The following is a 24,660-nucleotide window of genomic DNA, read 5'->3' on the forward strand; positions in this document are numbered from 1 at the left end:
TGATTGTTGTGATTGTGACAAATTAGATATGTTATCCTATTTTACATCATTACAATACTTTTACCTAACATGTTATATTGATTCACCCACTATTACACTGGATATTGTAAACAACTGTAAGGAACTTAAATATGTTAGAATTGCTGCGATGAGTGTGTCATTAAACTTGAAACATAATCACAACCTACAACAATTGTGTATCCAGGCACCATTTGATGATGTTCCTGATTACTTTATGACCTCCGTTTCAGCTCATGGTGGACTGGTACATGTAGTTATGGATGTACGATCTTTGACAGCTGAAGGTATAACATCTCTAGTGAGGAACTCTCCCAAGCTGATGACATTATGGTTGTACGCTGCTAGACTAACTGTTAGCATGAAGAATTTTAATGCCAAACTAAAGAAAATGTTTTCAAGAAGACGATTATTTACAGCTGGGTACTGCAACATAAATGAGAATCGTAATTTTTTATCATATGTGTTACAAGAACAAGGCACAAATCTTGTACCACTTTGGGGCTATATAATAGCATAATACGTATATACACATAGTTTTGTACTTTAGTACACGTGATGTTTTATGAATTGTAACTTGTAAATACAACGTTTAACTATCTTTGTATGATAATAATATCTATCACAACATGAATTTGGTTACATAGTAAACTTGTGTACGGCTTTATCTAAGACATAGGAAGTGGAAGGGAGTTGGGGGTGCCCAAAATTTATGTTGGTATATTGTGTGTGTGTGTGTGTGTGTGTGTGTGTGTGTGTGTGTGTGTGTGTGTGTGTGTGTGTGTGTGTGTGTGTGTGTGTGAAAAGCACATCCAGTATGGAATTGTAGAGCACGCCCCCTCCCAGATCATCCCCCTATTCCGCCACCTATGTAAGAATGCAATATTGTTTACAGTGCACTGCATGTAAAAGTGCTGTACTTTCCATACATAATTATACCGTGGTTATGTGGATTAGAAAACACAGCACACTTAGGATAATATGCTATGAAAACAACCACAGCCACTCAGTTACATTGTCAATTGCTAAAACTAGTCAAACTTACCAGTTTGTTCTAAAACTAAAATTACACTAATTGATGGTCTGATCACTGGATATTGATTCAGAAGTGGTTTGGTTATACTTATCCATAGTTACTAACTTGTCTATAGTGATTAACCTGTCTATAGTTACTAATCTGTATATTGTCAATAGTTACTAACCCGTCTATAGTGACTAACCTGTCTATACTTATTAATCTGTCTATTACCCTATCTATAGTGACTAACTTGTCTATCCTGACTGACTTGTAATAGTTACTAATCTGTCTATGTTACATGTTGATAGTTACTAACCTGTTGACTAACCTGCCCATACTATAGTACTGGGAAATATTTATTGTCAATATTGCAATATTGAATTACACAATATCGTATCGTGGTAAATTATAGAACCACAATAATATCATTTAGACAATATAATCGCCAATATTGCCTATATTGTCTAATTAAATCTGGCTAGTGGTTGTGTTTCCTGCACTTGCTATATACCTACAAAGAAAGGCAATTCAATTATGGGTACATTCCAGCTGTTGTCTGGCACCATTTCACATTCTATGATCATACAGTATTATAGTAGTGTATAGTAAGGACCACAAAGGAGTAGGTGTGGCCCACAAAATAATATCACCCAACAAACAGCCTCGATTTTCCCTGACGACGATGAGGCAGTATTGGTTAGGTGAAACTAAGCCCAAACAAGCTTTCAGATCAACCCGAATCGCTTTCAACAAGTTGTTACGGAATTTTAAAAATAATTTATTTAACGGAATTTTCTACTGACTGAGTAACTGACTGATGCCTTCAGACGAGTGTAACTCAATAACGGCTAAGGCTATGGGCTTGAATTTTTCACTGTTCGATGTCACGTCGGCCCAACAGGTGCCTTTTGGCATACCGCAGTGCATACAATGCATTCTTTATGGACTTACCAGTGTCTTCCTTTGTGTCCCATTCATCTTTACTGACAGCAAAAAGTGTCAATTTGGCGACAGCATGTGATGGCTTCCCTTCATAACAGAAATCGTCCGTATTTTTCACAGTGGCTATTTTGATAGCAGAGGTGCTTTTCAAACAGTTTTTGATTTGTACTGCTGTGTAACAGGTTGAACGTAGCCGACAATGAAGCATAATGGGTACTTCACTTTTCAGTAGGGTTGGACAATATACCCGGGTATGACGGTAACAAGGCGATATTACAGCTGGCAATAATCGATACCGCCTTGTTTTGAAAAACCGCCATACCAGTATAAACGGTTATTGCGATATCATGGCGGGAATACAGCTGCAACTACACACTTACACGTGTTAACAACGCCATATTGTACTTGTCAGTCAATATTTCAGCCTCCTTGTACTAGCATACAAACCTAACCCATGCAGTGGTGGATCCAGATGGGTTTCAACCCCCTTTTAAATTTAGTTCAGTGGCAGTCTAAATACATAAACATTGTTGCACTGACAATTTGTCATAACAAACAACTATATACCACTGTATTTCAGTAGCATGCATGCAATTGTAGTTAACTAACACCATTTATAGCTATTAAACCCTCAACAACACTTCACTTTTCATCTCGCACTGCATTAAAAACGATCGAGATACTCTTATAGAGCAGTCATGTAACTACTCCAATAGAGCAATCAAAGCTACAGCTTGTAGTCACCATATTTTCCCTATAGTTAGCTAGCTATAGTATTTACACTTTTTACAGTTTAAGGTTACGGGATACTGTAAACCCCACATGTACACTATCGATCATTTTTCATGATTAGGGGTTTGATTTTTCTTAATGCATTGTTATCAAATATTTATGCATTCTTAATTTCTCATAAATCGACTTGGAATTCAAATGTTGTTATGGAAACATGAGTTGTCCCCATGCCAAACAGTGAAAACTGTGAACCAAAAATCAGACCAATGAAGAACCATGAGAACTTACTAACAATTCTAAGGTTTGAAGAACATCACTTGTGAGGGACTGACAAGAGGATTTATGAATAATGTGGATAGTTGCTGAAATATGACTACAATATGGCCTAAAGCAAGACACTGTGGTCACAAAATTAATTTTTAAAATGATATCACAAGCACTAGAAACATTATTTCTAACAAATGGCTCCGTCAGGACCTAGACAAGAAGCCAGACTAGTAGTCTGTTTATACAAAATGTTAACAACTAGTTTGACAGTCCTGATTTTTGGTTCAGGAAAATATCGCCATTAGTCAGCAAAACTACGCATGCGCTTACAGGTGCCCCAGTTGCTAAGTGTATTGTATCTATGTTATCTTGTACTGTTACGTGTGTTTTCTCGTACCTTGTAACTGTCCTGTCAGCACGCTATTATTCTCCCAACAATTTAAGCCTGTTACCAGCTGTTACAAAACACAACAACACCAAGCCCGCCTTAATTACGTAATAAAATTTTTGTTTGACAGTCGCTCACTATCCCGTAACTTTAAAGCATTGGATTTGTTGTACTTGGTAACTAAAAATAGCCTAAGGTCCGATCACAGAGATTCTAAAATCTCACAATTTTCCAGAGAAATGTCACCAGATGCCTTATTCAGCTATACCAATTGCAACTTTCAGAAACCCCTTTTTAAAAATCCTAGATCCGCCACTGCCATGCACTACTACACGAAGCGACGCACTAATTATTAGAATACACGTGAGGCGAGGCACGTGTACCGGATAGAGCACTACTGTGATTGTGAGATAAAAGTTCTGGCTTCACATTAGTAAGTCTTAGTAAACTATCTGCTATGTCTCCTTCAAAATTTATATGCACTCCATGCTCTATAAGTTAGGCTGATTTTTCCAAACTCCTTGTAGTTGTGGTAGCTGGTAAACACAGAGATGCCAACCTCTGAACAATTTTAGGAGTGAGACCTCAAATACTACCAGCAATGTGGACCAGACTCCAGTGCAGCTCCAGGATTTTTGGTAGTGAAGACCAAAAAAAAAAAAAAAAGGTCGCTGCATGCTCAAAGTAGTCTCGTCCTCGCAGACCCATTCTCCGGGGTGGCGCTTATCGATTATAAGCGCCCCCTCCAAAAGGGTCTGGTGAAATGCCCATACCATTTTTGTCCGAGAAATCGCCAACTCTGGCGAGTGATAATGTGTGTTTAATAACTACAGAAGAGGTGACGATTTGAGGCAAGCTTTGCTTTTGTAAAGTCTGTACTGCGCAGCCATAAAATGATAAAACACTGTTTAATCGTCACCTTTTGTAAAATCTTGTGTAAGTATTAAACACCAATTATCACTCGCCAGAGTTGGCGATTTCTCGGACAAAAATGGTATGGGCATTTCACCAGACCCTTTCGGAGGGGGCGCTTATAATCTCTAATCGATAAGCGCCATCCCAGAGAATGAGTCTGCGAGGACGAGACTATGCTCAAAGTACAAAAATAAACACAGGGCTGTCCAATTTTAAGCACAGGGCTAATGATGAAGCAGATAAGGCGTGACAAATGCGTGAGAACTAAGCTGATAGAGTGAGAAACAGAGGGTTAGATGTGAGAGCGTGAGATTACTAGCCAAAGAGTGAGACTCACGCCTAATGAGTGAGAGTTGGCGTGTCTGTAAACAAAGTTCACTCGGCCCATGCGAATATACTGTCCCATGCGAATATACTGTGTAAACAGTTTTGAGTGTACTTGCTATAGTTCATTTCAATACCGTGATATTTGCAATAATTGTGATAATAAGTTCCACAATAACTGTGGGAGGAAATTTTCAATATCGCCCAACCCTACTTTTCAGATGATAATTGATACAAATGGGGTGCGTGGCACCATTTCTTTCTTTCTTTCAGTATGCATGGATGCAGAGGTGCTTTCTGAACAGTTCTTGATTCAAAATGCTGTGTAATGGGTTGAACATAGCTGACAGCAAAGTGCTCAAGATACAGTGTACCATTACGGAATGTACAGTAGGGATATAACACTTCTTATTGTTTTACTGTGATTTAATTTTGTGCGCTACAGCTTGTTTCAGTACTTTTTATCGATGTGTTATTGTCCCTACTCTAGTTGAAAATTTCAAATTTTTCTGTGTACTTGTATAATATGATGCAATAATGTGTTATGTAATGTTACCAGTCTCACTGCTTGACAAACTTAATTATACTCAATATTTAATCATATCATAAAGTCAATATATCGATTTTCAGTATCGCCCAGGTCTAACATACTATTGGACTACAACAACTGTAAGATATTACCTTTAGTATGACTGTTACAGTTTTTGTTCTCTATAGTGTGTGCAACAGTGAACGTCCTCACTACATTTTGACTTTGCTTGTGATTGACGTAGACACTTTTGGTTAAGATTGTTGAAATCCTTATTAAATTATCTTTCAGGTGGTATATAATGTTCTATAATTGCAGAAAGAAAATGGTCAAACCACAAATTTGTAGCTTTTCCTTTGATCCTATTTTAAAAAATATTGATTCTTTAATTTCATTTTTGGTTTCCATGTTGCTCTAATATCCATTATTCATCACTGTGAGTTTAAGTTTAAAGCTGGGACCAATAGTAGATCATGAGTTATAAGTGTTAATGTGTAGCCTTGTAATCACTGCTGTTTGCATAGTTCAGGTATGCAAAGATGCAATACCAATTGCAAGTAACTTTATATAATACTATGTCACAATCATTTTATACATTGGGCCTAATGTATTTCCCGGACTGCACTCACGCACTGAGCTGGAAACAGTTTTTAAACAATAATCCAGACATTATCCATCTCTTGCAACACTGGAGACACCACTATCGAGCTACAACTGCTAATACTGCTCTTCTTTACAAGTCAACAAACTAGCGCATGCACTAATTAATTGGAATACGCTTACGATGCATGAGTACTAGCAGTGATAAAACATGATAGAGGCCGTTGTTGTAGTTTAGATGTATTTCCTTTGTTGCTCCAGTACTTAGCACTAGTGTTAGGGCTGTAGTGATGAGCCAGTTTATTTGCATAGCCCCATCACCTCGCCGGGCGGTGCCATCTACAGCTACCCTGCTAAGAATTGGTACTGACTCATCTCTACAACCCTAACACTAGTGCCAAAACAATAAAGGAAAACATCTATGCTACAACGATAGCCTCTATCACGCTTTATCACTGCCAGTACTCGTGTATCGTAGGTGTATTCTAATTAATTAGTGCATGCGCTAGTTTGTAGACTTGTAAGGAAGAGCAATATCAGCAGTTGTAGCTCGATAGTGGTGTCTCCAGTGTTGCAAGATATGGATAATGTCTGGATTATTGTTTAAAAACTGTTTCCAGCTCAGTGCATGAGTCCAGTCTGCGAGTCCAGTCCGCGAAATACATTAGGCCTATACATTGCTGGTTTGTGAGTAAGGTTACTTTGTTCATGTTTTGCAAGAAAATCCAGTAAAAGCTACATACAATACTGGAAGAAATTTAGTATCAACCTTATTATATTGATGATGTCAAGTCTATATGATATGTGGAACACTGGGGTGGAGACAATGCGTTTGACAACATATGCCGTGACATTAGTGCACAGTATCCAGTTCCGTGATCCAGTATGATTAAACACAACAATGATTTAGTAGATACTCTTCTGTAAGTTTGTTTATAATTAAGTAAAAACCATTTCATGTAATACAATTTGTAAACATAGTGGATCATGTGATATAGTGGATCATGTGATATGGAAAGTGGAGGCAAAATGGAATGAATCTGCACAAAACCATCTAGTGTAGTATGCGATCAGAAAGGTACTGTGATCGTGTTTTGTCGATGATCCAGTTTATATATAGTATATTGTGAAACATTGAACTTGTTGACATTTTCACTAGCTATAGTAACTGCTACTGCTACCATTATATCATGTAGCATTTAATACTGATTGTTGATATGCAAGTATTTTGATACATATGCTACAGTGGAAACTATCTAAGCCAGTCAGAGATAACTTAATATGCAGGTGGTTATTTATATAGTTGGATTAGTGTATAAATGTCTTACTAGGATAATTTAAAGTTGGCCATTATAGATAGGTACATGCAAATACAAGTTCCACTGTAATTTGGAGCAATTAAACATGATGTTATGTAGCTGCATTCTTAACACAGGCATAAATGTTTACTTCAAATATTGCAATAAGTACACTACAGCTTTTCTAACAAATAGTAGTGAATGACTGATACAGTAGATTGGTTTTAGAAGTCTTTTCAGCTTACACCTTTAAACATTCAATTGTGTACAGACATCAATGGATCAGATTTCGTTGCGTGTCAAAGTTACATGTGAATGATTGCAGAGACCATCATGCATTGTGCACCAATTTCTTTTTAATGATACAAAGTACTCACCTACCAAAGAAGCATGGGTATTGGCCAGCCTCTGGTAGGTAAGACAAGAACATCATCACACACAGTCTCAGTAGTTTCTTGTCCATACTAACCTTACAAAGTGACTAGAAGTGAAGAGAAGAATATATAGTATGGTGATGATACCTAGTGACTATTATACATTACACAACATTCGTTGTTCTAAATATAGTCAGTCACAGGTGTTTCATTAATTTATGTTTATCTTGTAGTATTGTTGAATGAATTTCTAGCCATATTTGGTAGTCTCACGATTGACGGTATCACCTATTCCCAGTTCAGTGTTCGGGCAATTAGTTTTTAAAAGTAACTAGTTACATATTACTTGCAACTGAACTATTTAATTAGTTACAGTTACATATTACCCATATGATAAAGTAACTATAACAATATTACATATTATAATAACTGTGTCACAGCCTTAAGCTGTCACGTGTGAAACTACCACCCTATCACGTGACATGATTGCGCTGTTGGACAATGCGTAAATCTTAGTTACGCACCTATCAATGTCATGCCCCACCTACCAGGTCGGGCAGAGGTGGGGATTTATTGGGTATTTGCAAAAGCCAGACGACAAATTCCACACCTCTGGGGACAACTTTGAATTGCATGCCAATAACCAGGCAAAGTTGATTGCTAGTTTCCCATTTTTCAAAATATCATGTGGGCAGAAGGTCATTTTTCATTATTCATTATGGCCAAAACCTTGAAGAAAACACTAAAATAGACCTACTATTACAAAAATGAAATTAGTGGTGAATATTTGAAAATCCATGTGGTGGATATAGCCATATAATGAAAACTTTGTGGCACTTCTATAAAGGAATGTGGGCGGAAACGGGAAACTAGCAGTCAACTTTGCCTGGCCTTATTCACATTGTAAATGCCCCTACTTTGGGGATGAGTTAGGGTGACGAATCCCCTACAAATCCCTATCCGCTGTCTGACCTGGGGTAGGTGGGGCGTGACTAAGTATGCTTCTTTCAGTAGGCTTCGTAATTCATTGTGGCTAGGCATTACGCAGTGGATTACTAACGAGATTAGTAACTTCGTTACTTGTAGTAATAATATTATGTAACAGTAGACTTGTTACAGTAACTTTATTACTTAGGTAATGCATTACATTTGTAAGTAAGTTGAGTTATATTACTGGCATTTATAGCGTATTTCGTTATATTACTTCGTTACCATAAAAGTAATAATTACTACATAACACGTTACCTCCAACACTGTCTTTTCCTCCGAACATGTGGTGTGCATAATGTGAATAAATGACTCATTGGAGTCTTCAAAAATTTTGTTACATGTTTACAAAGCTAGCAATGTTCACCTATTTATCAAACTTCACTTACTACTCATATACATGTACATGTACAGAGTAATTGTGGGTTTTAGTTTTATTACTAATAGTTGTCTTATGACCAAGTTACAACTACACAAACATTACCCACTTGGTAATAATACATTGTGACCTATAGTTCAATACCGATAATGTGCTCATAAAAAGGCTGTGTGACAAAGGAAAATCTAGATAACTTTTGTGAGAACAAGCACTCTGCAGCAAACAAGAAGATGAAGAAGTGGTCAAGCACATTGAGGACGCCAACTAGTGAAAACCATTTATCAAATGAACAATAACATCTTGATAATGTGAGAAACAGTTTCACAGCTAGTAATATGCACAAAAACAGCCAAGCTGTGACAAAATGGCGCAGTCTTAATCAACCCCTTTACAGCTACATTTCTGGGAGAGTCCAATCTGTATGCTTTAAGACACTATATCTCACAAATCATACAACATAATCCCATAAAACTCTGAACAACATCAATCACCATTAAACAGCAAATCCCACTGTGGTATTATAGTTTACGTAAGGGTAACCACTGCACAATTATTATGAATTATATAACCTCAAAGTTAAAAAATCGGCCAACAATCCTTAGCCTCCAAATTACCACACATAAACAGTCTTACAGTGTTTATAACAATACAATGAAGATCGCCAATCCATGTGTATCTGAAGCGATTCACTGGAAGTCTGGTTTTCAGACATTTGAACAACAACTGTATGCATGTGCTTTTGTGCATAACCCATGAGGCCATTAAAGAAGTTAAAGCCACCCAGTAGAGTGCTAAAACGTGTCTAATCCTTACCATTTTCTTTCTCTTTTCAGACCAGAATCACTTTAAAGTATCCACCAGAACGGCAAACAAACATAACCAAAAATTCATCGATTACATAACATTATGGGCATTGGTGCAAGAGGGATCTATTTACCCTTGTTCTCATTTGTGTAGGGGCATGACCATCTTAGAGTAAGCCCATTAACTGCTATAGAAGACAAAATGAAAGCCACAGAGTGCCTAAATATTAACACTAGGAGCATTTATAGAGTAAATGCACCGTATGGCATCTACAGCTGTGAATGGATAAATATTAATAAACTTGGGTGAAAAATGTTGTGAAATTAAAGGTGGAAGCCAAGAAATAGCTACAATGTTGTTGATGGTAATAAATTTTAATGATGCATAGCTACAGCTATTGTTTTTCATTAACAGCATTGCAGCCATTTCTTGGCCACCACCTTTGATTTTCACCCAATCTTCCCAGGTAAAAAACTTGAAGATTTAACAAGCCTGTCCAAGATCTTGCAAGGTCACATCAAGGAAAGGACTTTTTACGTGCACCTAAAAATCTTGCAAGATTGGGCAAGAATCTTGCAAGAATTCTGCCTTGACAAGTGCAAGAATTGGAAAGATTTGAGCAAGAATTTGATGCAAGATTAGCAAGGTCCTTGCAAGTTTTTTTTACCTGGGTTATAATGGCCACACCATTTTTCACAGCTAGGCTGTTTTTGCATGGATTTCACTTCTTTTTGTACTTAGGAAGGCCCAAAAACCAACCTTCTATGGTTGACATTGGGGTTTGCTTTACAGACACAATGATGATTATTGAAGACAGACTTATACGTAAATGCATTGTATTGCACGTTATTTAGAGAGCATATTTTTGAGGATTTCTAATAGAATATACATAGAATGCTCTAGAACAACCTAGAGTAGATCTATGAAATTATTTTACATTTAAATTAGAACATTCATTATTTTTATAAAGTAGAAATTAGTGAGGGAAACAGCCAAGATAGCAATGGTTCGGATGTTGATGATAGGTATGAAGGTACCTGGTTCAAACCCTGCATATTTTTTGACATCTCTAGTGCACCATTTTACTCCGCGGCAACTGTTCTATTCTGTAGAGTACAACTTGGTAGCTACATATTATACTGAAGCTGATAAGTCTAACCAATTAAACCATCTAACACTTTCAATCATATAATTCATTTTAAAATATAAAAACCACACTAATCACCTCTTATAGCCACACTGCTAATCATTTGAATAAAACAAAACCCATAATTACAACTTTTGTAACTGGAGATGCAACCCACAATCGATACTTGTTTTTGAAGAACTCTTGAGAAAAAGGGAGCTATATTCTACTGGAACAGAGTTGAACAATAGGTATAGTTACATAGACATTATTCGTGTTGGTAGTGATGCATAGTTCCCAAATAAGTTTGATACACATAGAAGATTTAGGATTTTATTGGCCAAATACTAAGTTAGAAAGGAAGAGGGGTTACAGCCCTCTTAGCCCCCCTAAATCTGCCCCTGTAAGCAGCTGCAAAAAATGATGCAATGTTACAAGGTTGTTGTATTTGCCATGTGGAGCCACACCCACCCATTATACCCACTTGTTTCTACTCTACATAATAATGGTAATCATATCATTGCATATATTTCTAAAAAATGCATTATGTTGTGCAAGGTGCTTTCCTACCTTAAATATGTTATTAAGTGTAATTTGTACTGAACTATAGGTCACAATGTATTGTTACCAAATGGTTAATGTTTGTCTAGTTGTAACTTGCTCATAGGACAATTATTAGTATAAAAACTAAAACCCACAATTACTCTGTACATGTACATCTATATAAGGAGTGAGTGAAGTTCACCGAATATTCTTCCATAATCACATTTTATTTCTCATGAATTTTTGAAGGCTCCAATGAGCCATTGATTCACAATAATAAATGCACACACCACATGTTTGGAGGAATAGAAGAGGGTGGACACATTTTAAGTGATATGTGAAATTGTTGCTTTAATTGTGTAGTTCCATCTGGTATTTCACATGAGCCTCAATAGACCCAATACAAGTCTAGTGGACGGTGGGGTTGAATGGGGTTTACTGGATAATCGAGTTTAAGGTAACTTTTAAGAAGGTACATTTGGTTTTTTTTAAAACCCTTTGGTTTATGGCGATATTAGCAATGTCATCTATATTGTGTACAATCACATCAGCTCTTCACATGCCATACGAAGCAGCAATAAACATTGCGTAATAACTCATGATGTAACAGAGGCGTAGCTAAGGGGGGGCAAGGGGGGGGCATTTGCCCCCCCATCACTAGCCGAGCTAAATGATTTTTTTTTAACCTTCGTCACAAGTTTACCAGTATTAAACTGACACGCAAATGACTGTAAATTATGTACACTACTACGCGGTATCACCAGGGGTTGCTAGTGAATGCGCACACACAACATTCAATTAGCTCTTGAATCCATCGAACGAAAATATTAGAGACATATTTCTATATTTAGCCTAGATAACTCGCGTGATAGAACATTTTTGAATCTAAAAAGAGTGACCCGCTTCTCCGCGGCAGGAGTCACAACTCACAAGTGACAAAGGAGACCAGATGACGCTACGAACCTACTGCCTACGAGGTGATAAAGTGTTTGCTAAATAAATGTAGCTACCAAGTTTATTTTATCGAGTCAATTACACTGGATCTTTGTACGTACAGCAGTGCAGTCTGTTTTTACTTTGTCAGTCAGTCAGGTGTATCAGTCAAGCCTACAAGTTCTGATAGCAAGACAGGTGGGATTTCGTGCAATACATGGCTTTTGAATTTCGCCGAGTGAAGTGAGTGAATACGTCATCCTGTCAGCAGAGTGCTAGGACTGCAGCACAGGCTGTGGCTAACGTAAAGTAACTTGTATGTGCACTGAAGTATTAACTCTACCGGACTGTGGATGAATTTGTTGGAGTACAGTTGTGGCACGTGCGATGATGCTCGACGAATATAGCTACCTCGATTGGAAGCAGTCAGTGCTGAAGTAGTTACGTAGCTAGTTATTTAGGCTGTAATAATACAACACCGTATGTTGGCTAGCCCACCATCGGGTCATTAGCCGTTTTTGCAATCATGAATGATTTTGAGTGTTTTGTGGGGGCATGCCTGCCCCTCCATCACCTTCTGGCTAGCTACGCCCCTGTGATGTAAGCTTAGTGTTCTTCCACACGTTATAAATGAACCATATACTTTACACAGCACTTAAATTGTGTCCATCTTCCTCTGTGTTTAATCAATACAATACATTTGTCGCAATGAATGAAGAAGCAAAGTGATATCATGGAAAATTTTGCCCCTTTCTAGAATGTTTTGAGCTTGTTTTAATGGAAATCTAGATGGATAAGCAGACTTTTATCTAAATGTGGACATGGTCCACCATTCCTAGTGTTCATACTCAGGGGCAGTTCTAGAAAATTTTGCTGACTGGTTTCCAACTTAAAGTTGTCAGGGGCGGATCCATTCTGAGACATTTCATTACAGCTACTATAACAAAGTAATGAATAAAATCATTTAATTAAATTGTTTCACAGTTAAATGTTACTTCTGTAAGTCCATAAAGAAAGATTTGGTGCATCATCGAAGAGTTTCAAAAGTCACATAATCGATAATTATCTTTAGAGGCACTTAACACTTTCAAGGCTTGGGAGAAGCAATTTTTGTGCTAGAGAGAAGCATTCACATAGTTTGATGACTAGAAGTTACTATCTTTTACCAATCCACCTCATTTTAGACTTGGATTTTGCTTACTGTTTTAATTATTTTCAATTCATGTAAAAAGCTGACTGGTTTCCAGAAACTGGTGAACCCCCCTTAGAACCACACCTGGCATCAAACACTTACAGTATAATAAGCTAACAGCTGGTGACAACTTGCTGTCATCATAATCCACTCCAACTAAATGTTTATAATTGTTTTTTTTGTTGTTTTTTTTTGTTATACTGCTGTGACGCCATTGGCAACCACTCATCAATTTCCTTGTCAACTAGCATCCACATTAAGGAAGTAGTAGTGATAAGGTAAAAGCTTTGAATTTTTCAGCTCTTTAACAAACCATGTGACAAATTTATAATAACACAGTCAAGTACACAGAAAAATTTGGAATTTTCAGAGTAGGGACAATAGCACATCGATAAAAAGTACTGAAACAAGTTGGAGTAGTGCACGATATTAACTCACAATAAAACAATAAGAAGTGATATATCCCTACTGTGCTTTTCTCAGTACTTTTTATTGATGTGCTATGGTCCCTACTCTAATTGAACATTTCAATTTTTTCTTTGTACTTGTTTGTTAACTTCTTTTGTAAATAATTATGACTGGTGAATCCACGCGTACCACATCTGAAAAGGCGCTGCACACCCTAATTATCGTCTGAAAAGTAAAGTATCCATTACGCTTCATTGTAAGCTATGTTCAACCCGTTATGCAGCATTTTGAATTAAGAACTGTTTGAAAAGCACCTCTGTAGTCCACGCATAGTGAAAGAAATGGTGCCGCCCACCCCAGTTATTGTCTGAAAAGTGAAGTATCCATTACGCTTTGTTGTTGGCTATGTTCAATCCGTTACACAGCAGTACGAATCAAGAACTGTTTGAAAAGCACCTCTGCTATCAAAATAGTCACTATAACAAATATGGATGATTTCCGTTACAAAGGGAAGCTATCATGTGCTATCGCCAAATCAACACTTTTCGCTTTCAGCAAAGATGAATGGGACACAAAAGAGGACACTGGTAAGTCCATGAAGAATGCATTGTACATACTACAGTATGCCAAAAGGTACCTGTTGGACCGAAGCGATATCAAACAGTGAAAAAATCAAGCCCGTAGCCTTAGCTGTTATTGGATTACGCTTGTCTAAAGGCATCAGGCAGGCAGGCAGTTAGAAGTCAGTCAGTCAGTCACTAGAAAATTCCGTTAAATAACTTATTTTTAAAATTCTGTAGCAAGCGTTTCGGGTCAATCTGAAGGCTTGTTTGGGCTTAGTTTTACCTAACCAATACTGCCTCATCGTTGTTTGTAGAAATTGAGATTGTTTTTTGGGTTGTTTCGTGGGCCACACCTACTCCTTTGTGGTACCTACTATACAGTAACTATCATACTGTATGGTTATAATCTAATCCCACAATGATTCCATCTATATAATATGTGACTGGATTTTGGAAAAACGATCCAAATCGCACATTGGAAGTTCCGAGATAAACGGTTTTAAAGAATTGAAGCCAGCATAACTCTCCAAGGATAGCAAGCACGCGTATGAAAGTTACACAAAAGATGCATCAATCTGTTACCTTTCAAGCTACTTCCAGTACTTGTAGCTGCTTGTACAGTTTCCCGCCAAATAAGATAGAAAATCTGAGCAGTTGGACGAGCGAAGTAGTATCACGAGTGCTCACAAAGGGGTGGAGGCTGGGGGGTGGTGGGGAGGGCAAAAGTTAGACCTCAAAATGGAGGCAGACCACGATTGGAGTCCAGACACGAGATTACAGGGCTGTGCTGGCTCCTTAGTGGCTGATATGTAGCAAAATCAACAGAGAACACGTCTGGCCAACATTATAAGGCTGTCCACCAGTAAGCCACTGACTCTTGCCAAGCCAGGTCCTTCACAAGGCCTGAAACCGCCATTTGAGCACTCCACACCACCCAGAAAAGACGTGTGTAAAAACCAGCCTCGTGTAGTTTGAGTAGTGCTGAGGGTCAAAACTTGTAGTACGATGGTGTAGCTATCCACTGGTGGTGTTAGTTTGATTTTGCCTGATGTGCGATTTGGATCGGTTCTGTAAAATCTGGTCACATATAAATTATTTCTGGAGCATCACGTGAGATCACGTGACCTGGCAAGAATCCTGGAGCAGTGGAAAGAAGTCTGGTCAGTGTGTGGTGGCTGGCACTGGTCATGGAGTGATTCCAAAGTATGTTTTTGTGTGTTTGGCTCCTTTACAGCCAGATGAGTATTATATGTGACTGGATTTTGGAAAAACGATCCAAATCGCACATTGGAAGTTCCGAGATAAACGGTTTTAAAGAATTGAAGCCAGCATAACTCTCCAAGGATAGCAAGCACGCGTATGAAAGTTACACAAAAGATGCATCAATCTGTTACCTTTCAAGCCACTTCCAGTACTTGTAGCTGCTTGTACAGTTTCCCGCCAAATAAGATAGAAAATCTGAGCAGTTGGACGAGCGAAGTAGTATCACGAGTGCTCACAAAGGGGTGGAGGCTGGGGGGTGGTGGGGAGGGCAAAAGTTAGACCTCAAAATGGAGGCAGACCACGATTGGAGTCCAGACACGAGATTACAGGGCTGTGCTGGCTCCTTAGTGGCTGATATGTAGCAAAATCAACAGAGAACACGTCTGGCCAACATTATAAGGCTGTCCACCAGTAAGCCACTGACTCTTGCCAAGCCAGGTCCTTCACAAGGCCTGAAACCGCCATTTGAGCACTCCACACCACCCAGAAAAGACGTGTGTAAAAACCAGCCTCGTGTAGTTTGAGTAGTGCTGAGGGTCAAAACTTGTAGTACGATGGTGTAGCTATCCACTGGTGGTGTTAGTTTGATTTTGCCTGATGTGCGATTTGGATCGGTTCTGTAAAATCTGGTCACATATAAATTATTTCTGGAGCATCACGTGAGATCACGTGACCTGGCAAGAATCCTGGAGCAGTGGAAAGAAGTCTGGTCAGTGTGTGGTGGCTGGCACTGGTCATGGAGTGATTCCAAAGTATTTTTTGTGTGTTTGGCTCCTTTACAGCCAGATGAGTATTATAAATTATTTCTGGAGCATCACGTGAGATCACGTGACCTGGCAAGAATCCTGGAGCAGTGGAAAGAAGTCTGGTCAGTGTGTGGTGGCTGGCACTGGTCATGGAGTGATTCCAAAGTATGTTTTTGTGTGTTTGGCTCCTTTACAGCCAGATGAGTATTATATGTGACTGGATTTTGGAAAAACGATCCAAATCGCACATTGGAAGTTCCGAGATAAACGGTTTTAAAGAATTGAAGCCAGCATAACTCTCCAAAGTTAGACCTCAAAATGGAGGCAGACCACGATTGGAGTCCAGACACGAGATTACAGGGCTGTGCTGGCTCCTTAGTGGCTGATATGTAGCAAAATCAACAGAGAACACGTCTGGCCAACATTATAAGGCTGTCCACCAGTAAGCCACTGACTCTTGCCAAGCCAGGTCCTTCACAAGGCCTGAAACTGCCATTTGAGCACTCCACACCACCCAGAAAAGACGTGTGTAAAAACCAGCCTCGTGTAGTTTGAGTAGTGCTGAGGGTCAAAACTTGTAGTACGATGGTGTAGCTATCCACTGGTGGTGTTAGTTTGATTTTGCCTGATGTGCGATTTGGATCGGTTCTGTAAAATCTGGTCACATATATGCCCACCTAAAATGTCCTAAGTCAGTTAAAGACCACATCTACATATCTCAAATTTTAGTTCTGAAAAACCTTAGCTTTGCCTTGTTTTGTTAAATCCACGAAGTTTTGCTAATAAGCACACACGAACATAACGTTTTATCCACCATGCAATTAATGAATTTCTTTTAACTTTATTTCTAACTGGATTAAAATGTCATATTGGTTAGAAGTTAACATTTTAGCAACAATTATTAAACTCACGGTATTCCCCACTACTAACCTTTCCAAGGATGAGAAAGTACTGGCCAGCCTTTGGTAGGAAAGACAGGAACACCATCACACACAGTCTCAGTAGCTTCTTGTCCATACTGACCTTACAAAGTGACTAGAAGTGAAGAGAAGAATATATAGTATGGTGATGATACCTAGTGACTATTATACTATGTATCATTATACCACAGCAGTTGTAGTTCTAACACCTTCTTGTTGATAAAAACTTGGAACTTATCACATAAATTGGGTGCATGGCAATCGTCATTTCAGTGTAAGGAGCCATCTTAGATTATACCTATGTTAATCTTTATATACTAATGTAAAAATAAATTTCAAAAATTAAAACATGGGAATAAAGATCGCTGAAAAAAGTAAAGTAACAAGGGTCAAACAAGCCAGCATGTTAAACACACAGAGATTTCTATTTGGACTAAATTGATATTGTATAGCTAGAGACTAAGGAAAATGAGCTGTATTATATAAATAGGGGCAGATAAGTACTGAAAATAATCAGTAAGCACTTAGAATGCTTCTGTATAAATGTTTATTTGAGTCCAAATAGAGATCTCTGTGTGTTTAACATACTGGCTTGTTTGACTCTTGTTTCTTTACTTTTTTCAGCGATCTCTATTCCCATGTTTTAATTTTTGACAATTATTTTTACACTAGTTTGTTTACTTTTATAAATCCATTTATGGATAGCTAACATGATAATAAGAGGTACTGGTGGTGCTTAATATTACACAGTACTAAACATATATATCAAGTTGGTCATCATGTACAGTAGCTATTACTACCATGGTTCATGATACTCTATTTTACACTTATCTATTGCTCAGTTAAACACCACTTCATTCAAAATCCACAAACTTGGTTTTTCTTAATATTTTTACTCTAAAGAGCACATTAATTAATGCTCATAGAGCATTTAGAATTGGTGAAATTATTTATAAGAGCTACATTTTCATCCACCCACACACATCATGAAATAACCACACTGGTATGTATACTATACAGTGTGCTTTTCATAATAGTTAGACTTCAGACCACAGAGGTCTAAGTAATTTAGCAATCCGATGGCCGTGTTGTGGTGCCTGAAGCTGCTACATACTACAGGGCTTGAGGGTTACTGAAGGTGCTACGTACTACAGTTCCTGAGAGTTACTAAATTACTTAGATCTAAAATTTAACTTGTTTAGATCCTTTATGTATTTGTTGTACCTTAACACTGTTGACAGCTGCTTGTAACAAAGAAATGTATCATTAATTATTGATGTGTTGCCAGCACTACTGGTGCAGGTGCACATAATAAACATGAAAAGGGTCAAAGTAACTTAGACACCTCCAAAATCCACCATATCCACCAAAAAAGGGTAACATACATATTATTTGCAGTACAGTTATATAGTGGACCATGTCTAATTAGTTAGCCACCTGTGTAAGAGCCCACCTCTCTCTACAACGAATACTATGGCAAATTTATTCTTTAATCACGAAAGCACATTTTACCAAAATATGCACAAGCAAATTTGCAGGTATAGTGCAATGGGAAAGTCCACCTTCTTTCCATGATACTTGAGGGCTTGTCTATGGCAGTGTTGAAACTGGGTCATAACAAGAAGCTGACACATCACATCAGTGTGTTATAAACAAGGACAAAAACAACTTAATTTTCAAGCAGTGGTGGGTGGGTATTGTTAATCTGTAAAAATATTTGATGTGTCAGTTGTTGTCTCCTTGCTTTCACAGAACAAAGACCTGTTTTTTTTTGTGTCGTAGCTTTGATGCCATCCTATTTGCATTTTCTTGTTTTGACATTGCAAAAAATGATAGTCAAAGTTAGTGGATTGCTTGAATGGGCTACTTTGAGAGAAAAGCCATTTTTTTCTATACACACTGTATTCCTCAGTACATATTCCTCATCCTGACCTTGTGACGATGAAAAATATTGAATTGCAGCTACCGTATCTTATGGCAGGAATAAAAAAATATTGTTGCGTTTGTGGGTGCTATGCAATATTTAGTGGTAATAATACATTATGACCTATAGTTCACATTAGAGTAAAGAAGTTTGAATGGAGATCCACTGGAAGTTTGGGCAAATAACAGTTTTCACCCAAAAAAAAAATTAACATCATTATTAGAGTAAGTAGCTTCAGTTAAATACACAGACCACACTGAGTGTCTTAAATATTGTCATATGTAATTCCACAACTGCATCTCAGCTTGTAGTTTGATCAAACAATTCAAGTCTCTTTCCTTTTTAGCTGTGTGAAAATGCACTAACTAACCTATGAGTGATCCCCACTGCATCACTAATCCAATCATCATCCTTCATGGAATCAATATTTGCCAAATGCAACTTGTGGCCAAAACAACTGACTATTCCAACCTACCACTGTGCTGTCATTATCTGTAATGATACAAACCAACAGGAAAGTTCCATGAATCAAGTATGCCTTGAAAAGCTGCTGAAATATTCACTCCTGTGGTACAAATGTGTACTTAAACAATGTGATTTCAATTCATAATGTAATGTACTATAACTGCAAGGTAAGCTTCGAGTTTGGCAGTAGACGACCACAGATCTGCTGAATAACATTCAACGTGCCTCCTGCAACTTTTGTCATTCTGTCACATGTTTCTGAGTAAATATTGTAGTTTTGCTAAAATATTTTCTTGAAGGTATTTCATATCTCAGATCCAGTTTCTCTACCGTACGTTCTACAAAATCCTGACTTTTAACAGCATAAATAGGAACCATTTCCTTGGCCATAATAATTGTGCTTAACAGATTCTGAATCAGTGATTTCTTTCCATTGTCAACTTTCACATGTACGTTTAATGTTGCGAGCTTTCTATCCCTTTGCCCAGTGTTATCTGCCACTATCACAAATCTTTTTTGTTAATTTTACTTTTTACATGTTTTTTTTTATCTTCAACATAATGAAATTTGAACAAATTAGTTATGTTTCTGCCTCATTACAAAACAACGGCTTGGAATAAGCGGCAAATTACAAAATCATTGTCATCCTGGTGGGTTTTCTTTAATCTGAAGAATGCACAATTGCAAACTAGTAAGTGTTCTTTTTCAGCTTCCATCAAACCGCAACGTAGTCAGCAAGTTTACTGAATAATGTTAACCAATAATACAACAATAACAAATTATTTCCGGTACGTATACCGGTATTAATTTTGCAATAATAAATGTCACATGGGTTTTATTTCAGTTTCAATACAAACAAACATAAGAACTGTTACTGTAAAGGCATATCTCAAAGCTATAAATACTTACGCTTTAGTTATAGTGTACTATTGACATATATGGCGTGAAGATAGTGATTGAGGGTATCATGAAGGAGATAATCACACTACTAATCATAGTTACAGTACAGCAGGTTCTGGTAGTAAACACATCAACTTATTACATTACACCAGGACCTTACAGTGATGAGGATGAAACAGAAGAAGTGTTCCTACAGTGGTCAACCATTCAACATAACATCTCAAGATATTTCACATCTCACACAGAAATATACTTCTTGCCAGGTGAGTACAACTTTGATCAACTCTTAACAATAGAAAATTGTAACAACGTATCAATGATTGGAAAGTCTACAGTAACCTTTAAATGCACATATGATGCAGCGATATTTATCAATGGCTCAATAGCTATGAGAATACATAATGTAAAATTTGTGAATTGTGGAGCAAATGAAGCACACTTTGTCAATGACATCCCATTAACAACAATCGGTTTATTTAATGTAGAGTCAATAGTATTGTCTAACATAACATTTGAGAACAGTCTTGGTCATGGTATAGTTGGTATAAATGTACTGGGATCATCAATACTTGTAAACATCACAGTGTATCACAATAACAACTTATCCGGTAACTCCCTCAGATCAATGGGTGGAATTATCCTTGTGTATGTGGATACAATAGATGGTGTCTATCAACAATCAGAGAACAATGTTCTCATGCAGAACTGTACAATATGTTGTATGAGTGAACAGTCCAGTCGTATCAAACAAAAGATACATAAAGCAACACAAAGCCAACCATATTCATCTTTGGTTGGCCTAATTTTCTATCAACAAAAATTTACAATTAATGTTGAACTTATAAACATTAGCATAATGAATGTTGTTCTAAACACTCCCATTGTTTATTTCGCATTCAATTCAAGTATGAGTAATTCTGTTTCAATTTATAGTAGCATCTTTACAAAAATTATAAACAGAAACTTTCCAATCATGTAGGTAAACTATGCAATAATATTCCACACAAATCAACTGCTTATTTGGAAATTAATAACTGCATTATTAGTTTCAACAGTGCAAAGTTAGTAAATATTAGATCATCTGACAGACAACTGAAAGTAAGGATTAAAATAATTTCAACAGAATTTTCTTACAACAAAAGAGGAAACTGCAATTGGAAATCAATAAATAACACAGTAAATGCAAGCATTGTAAAATGCACATTTAAATCAAACATTGGCTTCAATATTCAAATCTCAAATATTCATACTGCTATTTTAATTGACAATTTATTCTACAATAATTCAGTGCAAAACCAAACAAAAAGATTGCTGGTTATAATTGATCTATACCAATATTTGAAGGAAATAATGAATTTTCCTTTAACAATGCTAATGTAATCATAAGCTTTAAAGTGAGTTACGTATTATTGAAAGAGGGCAGCACTCTCAATATTTCATGTAATAGTGCAAAATTAAATGCAACAGAGCAGAAATCATTGATAGTATTTAGTGAATATTTAAATGAATATTTATGCCGGTTTCAGTTTCTGTCAAATAAAACAAGTTTAGATCAAGACTTCACTAACAACACCATCAATTTCAGTTTGGTCTTCAACAACAATCACAACTACACTAACATATTATATGGTACACTACTACACAGTTGCCAGTGGATACCGAATGGTGCATTCCATACAGCTACTCCAGGTGATGTGTACAAAAGACTTATTCAGTACAACACAACAAATAATATTATTGGCAGACGAGAACCTACATACTGCTATTGTGATAATATTACTGTAGTAGATTGCTTCAAAGACAATTTTACAACTACACCTCTATACCCTGGACAGAAAATTCCCATAAAGTTAACGCAAGTACCAACACCTGAAGTCACAGGTTCTTCAGTATACTTATGGAGAGATATATCAGAATATATTAAGTTTCATAATGCAATAAATAAGCCATGTAAATTAGTGCCATACCAGCCACCCAACTGGAGGCAGTTTATACACAGAGCAATGTGTATACCACTATTCTATAGAGCCCTTACTAATACTTCAGAGCCATGCTTTGTGAGCTTCAGCTCCTGTGGTATTACAAAAGTTACTTATTATCGTTATTACATTAGTTTCAATCAAACATGTCCACCTGGTTTTGAACTACAAAATAGTTCATGTGAATGCAATAAACACTTGAAAGCAGCGTTTCCAACTCTGACATGTAACAGACACAAGTATGCTCCATCATAAACATTTCAGTTGGATAGCATACACTGAAGAACACACTATATTATATGTATACATTTGTATAGGAATATTTTGCAAAGGAAAGCCAACTGAATTGCAGATAGATAATCCAGACACTCAGTGTGTTGAAAACAGGACAGGATTACAATGTGGACAATGTCCTTCTGGACTTAGTGCTGTGTTTGGTTCCTTCAAGTGCAAGAAATGTTCAAATGACATGTTGTGGTTACTACCAGTTTTCTTTATAGCTGGAATACTGTTAGTGTTTAGTCTGTTTACTCTGAACATGACAGTAGTGGATGGTAAGATCAATGGCTTTATAGTGTATGTCAATTTAACTGTCGTCAATGGCCATCACACATTTCCATCACGTAACAATATTCTATTTTCAATATTGTCATTATGCAATTTAGATCTTGGAATTGAGACATGTTTCTATCATGGCATGACAGAATATGACAAAACATGGCTACAGTTTGTTTTTCCATTGTATCTTCTCTGTATTGTTGGTGTTTTGGCAACAACAAGTAGATATTCCAGTTGTGTTGAGAGACTTACTAGAAAGAGAGTAATCCCAGTAATTGCCACCATCTTCCTGTTATCATACAGTAAGATATTACTGGTAACAGTTAAAGTTATAGTATCTTTTACAACCGTATATGAGATAGATGGAGACAATATTGAGACTAGCATAATCTGGTCATGGGATTCAAGCATCAAGTTATTAGGGGCACAATTCATTTCCCTATTTGTAATATGCTTATTGGTAGTTCTTCTTATACTAATGCCAATGACATTTCTGTTGATTTTCACCAAATTCTCCTATAGATTCAGGTTTGTTAGCGACTATCTGAAGCCATATTTGGATGCTTATCAAGCTCCATTCAAAACCAACCATTATTGCTATTGTGGAATAGAGCTGTTGATTCGTGCAATGTTGATTGCAGTATGCAGTAAAATGCTTGAGATTAACAAAACCCCGGCATTATATAGTTGTATCTGGGTAATAATCTTAGTTTACTTGTGTACAGCCAAACCCTTCAGAAGTTCCACAACAGCAATGTTGTATATGAGCTACATGCTCAATTTAGGATGTCAAATGGCCCTCTACTTGTACTTCAGTGGCAACAGTAACAACACATGGTATATCATTTTCTTCAAAACATTAATGATCATCGCTGTTGTAGAATTTTCGTGTACAGTACTTTACTACTTGTACACTAGTCATCTATATAAGAGTAAACAACTTGCAAATACAACAACAAAGGTTGCTAAATTACTGAGCATATTTCATAGGTTTATAAGAAAGCCCAAAGAGACTGGACTTGTGATGATGCCAGTTGCAGGTTTTGAACAGCTACAGGAAGAGTTATTAACTGCAGATCCAAACAAATAATTTGAAATTTGAACCTTGTAATAAATAAGTCTGTGTGTAGGTACATGCATTTTTGCATACACCCACACACACTATATAACATATTAGAGAAGCCATTTACATACATGCTTTAAAGGAGTTAAACAAAGTTAATGGTGTAGCAGCTCACATGAGTTCACATGGCAGGTGTGCCAACTAATCAACCATATGCACATGCAGAAATAATAATAGCATGAAGACAACTATTGGCTGGTCAGAAGTGTTGAAATATATCAGCTCCCACCCCCTTTATCCCACCCCTTCATAATTTTTCGTATTGTCACATTCATACAAACTATTTTAAGCATTACTAACTATAACTGGGTTCATGCATGTCAATGTGTACTCTGGTATTTATTATCCAGCACTTAGAGTCACTGCTCTACTTACTGCTTTCCACTTGGAGAATAGCTCTAGGTGTGATAGTGAGGGTTCCCTAGGTCCATCGGCCCAGAAT

General features: G+C 37.1%; 1 protein-coding gene across 1 annotated transcript in view; it reads right to left on the bottom strand.

Moving 5' to 3' along the window:
- LOC136255534 (uncharacterized) overlaps positions 1 to 24,660 on the bottom strand; it is a 98,642-nt gene that overhangs the window by 1,695 nt on the left and 72,287 nt on the right. The window contains exons 11-12 of the mRNA XM_066048326.1: positions 17,280 to 17,384; positions 7,409 to 7,512 (exon numbers count right to left, since the gene is read on the bottom strand). Of these exons, the coding sequence (XP_065904398.1) occupies positions 7,409 to 7,512; positions 17,280 to 17,384 (209 nt within the window). The remainder of the gene's footprint in view (positions 1 to 7,408; positions 7,513 to 17,279; positions 17,385 to 24,660) is intronic.

This window comes from Dysidea avara, chromosome 5 (genome assembly GCF_963678975.1).
Source record: "Dysidea avara chromosome 5, odDysAvar1.4, whole genome shotgun sequence".
Classification (NCBI taxonomy): Eukaryota; Metazoa; Porifera; class Demospongiae; order Dictyoceratida; family Dysideidae; genus Dysidea; species Dysidea avara.